The 5,927-nt window shown below is 35.8% G+C and overlaps 1 protein-coding gene across 1 annotated transcript; it reads right to left on the reverse strand.

The window, feature by feature from the left end:
- Positions 1–4,758: 4,758 nt before the first annotated feature.
- LOC100017770 (olfactory receptor 52A1-like) lies at positions 4,759–5,712 on the reverse strand. Its single transcript, XM_001364884.2, has one exon. It carries the CDS (start codon positions 5,710–5,712, stop codon positions 4,759–4,761), a length of 954 nt encoding a protein of 317 aa, XP_001364921.2.
- Positions 5,713–5,927: the final 215 nt, after the last annotated feature.

The raw sequence follows: 5,927 nt of genomic DNA on the forward strand, positions 1-5,927 counted from the left end.
ATTAACACCTCCAATCATTAATGTGAAGATGCCCTTTTGATTTGCTGTAATGTACTCCACATTGCAAGTACAGTTCTTTCCAGAGGAGAGGTATGAAACATAATTTAGATGATGAAGAATGAAGTAATAATATTGGTAAATATATTATTATGAGGATTATTAGTCCTGATACATATCTTATTTCCTCCCTACCAAAGATCATAGACTAATAGTTCCAAAAGTAAGGATTTGGTTTTAGAATCATCAAAAAATCATGGCACCAAAAGGAAGAAGTGGTCAGATCAGACGAAAATTACCAAATAATATGTGAAAATTAGACTCAGAGGAAAGCATTATAGTGTGACTAGGTCCTCTTAGGCCTCAAGGGAAGATCTTAGTGTGAAAACAGAAAAGCAATAAATAAAGGCAATAATAGTAATTCCTAATGAATTCATTTGGTAACTTTACTAAAGTTGGTGACTTTACTTAAAATGTATTTCATAACTTTGTTAATGCCAAAGAGGAAAAATGCATTTGAAAATGTACAAATGTAGTGAATACAATTGCTGACTTCAAATATTTAAATTTCATTTTTTTGAAAAAAGGGTGAAAATCATAATCCTCATCACATTCCTATATATAGGTAAAGCTCTTCTGTATTTTTAATTTTTTTCTTTTCTCTCTTTACCTATTCATTCTCTTTGCAGTCTCATCAAATTTCACAGGTTCAGCAATCATTTCTATGCAGAAAACTACAATGTAAAATGCCTTGCAAACCCTAAAGAATTATATAAACGCCAACTATTTTTGTTGTTGTTACACAACCTTAATCTCTTTCCTGAGCTCCCAACTCTCCATTGGATGTTTTAAAAGTGATATCCTGTATTCATCTTAATTTCAAGAATTCAGAAAAGAACTCATAATCTTCTTTTCTAAAAACATGACATTTTCCTAACTTCCACATCCTTCATGTCCTCAGGTTCACAATATCCATCATCCTTGCCTCCTTTCTCTTCCTCATTGTTCATATCCAATCAGCCTCCACAGCATCTTTAACATCCTTCTCTCCACTCACATAAAACCCTCATCATTTGGGACCTTACTATGTGCCTCCAGAACTATAATAATATCATTTTAGTAGATCTTTCTGCCTTAGTTTCTCTCCTAAGTCCTTTATCTACCATTCCTGAGGTGATATTCGTAAAGTACAATGTTGACCATGTCATGCTCCTATTCAAACATTTTCACTGGCTCCCAACTACTTCTAGGATAAAGTATATATATTTTCTAGTAGACATTTAAAGCTCCTTTTAGTTTTGTTCTAGTATTCCTTCCTTCCCAGATTTAATGAAATTATTCTTTAGTACTTTACTCTGCAGTCCAGCAAAACTGTCCTAATTCTTATTCACTATGCACAAAGTTCCATCTGTCAACACCATACTTTTAGCAGTGACTGTCTTGAATATAATCAATTCTTATAAATTTTGGGGATTTCTTCAAGGCTCAGCTTATGTGCAGCTTTCTACATTAAGACTATCCTGATATCTGCAGTTGATGGTGCTTTTTCTTCTTTGAATTTACTTTGAAGTTGCCTTCTCTCCCTTTAAATTTACTTTGAATTGTCTTTCTATATATTCCATATTTACATGTATATGTTCATATCATTATCTCCCTAACAAAATGTGAATTACTTAAAGGTAGAGACATTTTTGTTCCTTTCTTTGTGTTATCACTACTTACCATCTTGCCTGGCGTATGGTAAATTACTAATAAATGCTTGTTAAATTGAACTGAATAAAAATAAATATAACTGAAAATGAAATGGAGTATCTTGGGGAGGAATGGATTCCCAGTTCCTGAAATTCTTCAAACTATGACTTGATGACCATTTAAGCAATTTTATGGAAGGGACACATGCTTCCAACATGGATTGATATAAATAACTGGTGGGATATAATTTAATACAGATGTGCATAATGCTATTGGGTGTCATCCAGAGAATTGATTGAAAACTCAGACTGACTCCATTGGGAGGGATCAAGCTTCATTATAAGAGAATATAGTAATAGTGTGGCTAGTAAAAGGAGCAAGCATGTAAGATAAGGTAGGGAAGGGGTGGTAGAGGTGTGGTAAGGTAAGGTTGTAGTAAAGTAGGGTAAAGAAATTACATGGTCCACGTTGGTTTGTGTGGTTTTACCCATAATTCACTCTGTCCATGGGGAGGAAGGGAGGACACTAATACACTGATAGTGGATCTGTGAATTGTATAGCCATTCTGGAGAATAATTTAGAATCATGCCCATTGGGCCATCTAACTTTGTACACTCTTTGATCCAGCAACACCATTGGTATGTTTGCATCCCAAAGAGATCAAGATTGGAGGAAAAGAACTTAATTGTACAAAAACATTTATAGCATCTCTTTTTGTGGTGACAAAAAACTAGAAACTGAAAGAATGTCTATCATTTGAGGGATAGCTGAACAAATTTTGATATATGAATGTAATTGTGCCATGTGAAATAACAAGATGATCAAAAGAAAACCTGGAAAGACTTAAATGAAGTGATATCAATTGAAGTGATACAAACCAGGAAAATGTGCACAGTAACAGTAATAATACATGATTAAATGTGTTTGACAACTATTATCAGCAATGCAAAAATTCAGGCCAACTCTAAAGGATGCATGATGAAAAAGGCTATCTACCATCAAAGAAGGAAATGACAAGAGTCTGAATTCAGATTGAAGCATAACCTTCTTCACTTTATTTTCTCCATGAATTTTTCTTTAGTATAGACAATATGTATTTTTTCACATGACAAACAAAATCATGTTATATGTTAGCACATATACAAACTGTATTATGTTACCTGCTGTGTCCAGGAGAATAAGGGTAGGATGGAGGGAAAGAATGGGTCATGTATATCACAAAATGTTAGAAAAAGATGATTAAAATTTTATCTACCTGTTGTCTAGAAAAATAAAACATTTATTATTCAAAAAATTTTTACAAGACTAGGTTATCTGAGGAACTAATATCTCTCTTCATCATAGTTTTCAAAAAAGATGGTTGTGATAGAATGGGCAGGAAACCCCTAGAAAGTAGGTTGGATGTATGGACACGCTGGTGTGGAACCCTTATTTTCTCTTCTACTAAGAAGCTTGAGACCAGGAAAGAGATGTAGAGTATGAGGTGTAGTGGCAGAAATGTACAAAACTATTTATAGCAGGACTTTTTATAGTAGCCAAAAATTGGAAGGAAGAGTATATTCATCAATTATGGAATGACTGAAGAAACTATAGTATAAATGTGTGCTACAATAATATTTCACTTGATTTGATTTTATAGTTGTTCTTCTTCCTGCCATAATTGTTCCAGTTCACTTATCTTTAAAGTTTGTGTTTACTTCACAGATTGTTGACAATATTGCTATTTTTTACAATATTGTTGAAGACAGTTAAGCTATTGTCTCTCTCAAATGTCCTAAAAGATTCCATTTTCTCATAGAATTCCATTTGTATGTTTATTCCTAAAATTATACCTCAGAGAGTTCTCACAAACAAAATATTGATCCTCATCCTCTGTCTTTTTTGTCTTCTCCAGAGTTTCTTTTATAATCCGCACACATTAAATTCGTAAACTCCACAACTTCATAGGGAAAAGCTCATCATAAAATGCCTGGCACATCTGTAACTACAAACTTCAGATCCTTCCTCCACATTCTATTTGGCTCTTAATAGATACTACTGCATTACCTGAAGTCTATGAAAATGACAAGTGAAATGGTTCTTATATATTTATACCATAAACAATAAATGAACTCAAATAAACTGTCCATTTTGTGAAGCACTTCACTTACACAGTGTCCAAAATTATTTTCTATTCTATACCAGAAATCCACAATTACTTTACAAGAAGAGCTATTTTTCACATTTTTGAAGCCATGAAATCCTGAGAATAATGAAAAAAAAAACTAAAAAAGAAGGCCATGATGCATCATTGGAAAAAGTATTCTTGTCAGTGATATTCTTGATCCCTTTTTGTAAAGAATCTTAAAATAAAATAGAAATAGAAATCAACTGTACCAGATTTGGAAACCTAGTATATAAGATAATCAAACTAGTACTAAAGGATCTTCAGAGGCTATCATCTAATCTCAGTAAATAGAAGAGGGAATTGGAGGTCCACAAATTTTTCCATGACTAGACCAAATCATACAGGTAATAGACACCAAAGGTGAGATTTGTTAGGCAAAGCAATGAGGTCTGACTCTGTATATGCATGCTTTTGTGCTGTGGGGAGTGTTTGTTCATTTATCATGGTATTTATGCATCTTATATAGTCCAAGTACCACAGTGTTAAGGGAAAGCCCAGCAATCATAAAAGCCTTCTTTCTAAAGTGTACCTGGCACCTGGTCTTTTGGAAAAGTACTGTGCCTGGTGACAATATCAGTGAACTGTAAACCTGGTCAAATCAGTGCCTTATAACCTTTAATTTTTCAATTGTCACATTGTTAGGTTGTTTTTTTTTCCCTTAACTTCCAAATAGGACACAGAGACTACTTCTTGAATTTCAGAGTTCTCATCCATGCTTTCATTTGTTTATGTAACATTCCCTTTCCCTCACTCAGGATCAATTACTATACATATCCTGGAACAGCCATGTCTCCCAAAGAGATAGAAAAATTACATGAAGAGCAGGCTTGGGAATGTCAATTATGGGTCTATTTTCAGTAAGGAAATGTATCCTTATTGTGGCCATGGATGACAATATTAACTCATTTGATGGAAGAATATTTTGGGACAAATATTCTTACCACCCGAACTCGAATCTCCTTAGTTTTCACACCGTAGACAATGGGATTAAGTGCTGGAGGAACAAGAAGGTATATAGTAGACAAAAGTATGTGCACATATGGTGCTACATGTCCAAATCTGTGGCTAAAGAAAGAGAAAAAGGCAAGAACATAGAACTCAAGGAAAACAAATATGTGAGCTGTACAGGTATTGAATGCTTTGATCCTTGCCTCTTTTTGGGGAAGGCGGAAGATGGCTTGGAGAATGAGCATATAAGAGACAAGGACAAAGATCATATCAAAACCCAAGATAGAAAAAGCCACAAACAGACCAAAGGCCTTATTAATCCGGGTATCCACAGCAGCTAGTTTGACCACAGCCATGTGCTCACAGTATGAATGAGCTACAACAGTGGAATGGAAGAAGTGCAAGCGTTTGAGCAATATAGGCACCACGCTCACCAAAACTACGGCCCTGGCTGCCACCATGCCAACCAACTGACCCATAACAGATGGTGTGAGGATTGTTGAGTGACGGAGGGGGTTACATATGGCCACATAGCGGTCAAAGGCCATGGCTAGCAGGATACCTGATTCCATGCCCTGTAGGGCATGAATAAAGAACAGCTGTGTAAGACAAGCATCAAATGTCATGGTACAAGCACTGAACCAGAAAATGGCAAGCATCTTGGGGGCTATGGAAGCACAGAGACCCAAGTCATTGGCAGCTAGCACAGCCAAGAAGACATACATAGGCTGGTGGAGGCTGCTCTCTGAGGGGATAATTACTAACAGGAGGACATTCCCCACAAATGCCACCATGCACAAGGCACAAAAGGGGAACCCAATCCAGAACTGTACATGCTCCAAACCAGGAATTCCAATCAGGGTTACCATTGGAGGGTCCAGAGATGAGGTGTTGTGCATCTTTATCATGGCCAATGACTTCTTTCCTCACCAAGTCTTCTCAGGTTTGTTCAGGGAGAAGAGATTACTGGTTTGACGACTGGTTTTAAAATCAGTAATATGAAAACTCTTATCATCCAACAGGAAGCTGAGTGTTGTAGATTGAGACTTGGACTGACACAGGAACCACTCCCTGACTATGATCTAAAGGCCAAGGTCAACAAAAGAATTAGAAGCAGCAGTTT

The sequence above is a fragment of the Monodelphis domestica genome, chromosome 4, assembly GCF_027887165.1.
Source record: "Monodelphis domestica isolate mMonDom1 chromosome 4, mMonDom1.pri, whole genome shotgun sequence".
In the NCBI taxonomy this organism is placed as follows: Eukaryota; Metazoa; Chordata; class Mammalia; order Didelphimorphia; family Didelphidae; genus Monodelphis; species Monodelphis domestica.

Coding starts and splice junctions, on each gene's coding strand:
- LOC100017770 (XM_001364884.2), bottom strand. CDS start 5,712: ATGATAAAGATGCACAACACCTCATCTCTGGACCCTCCAATGGTAACC.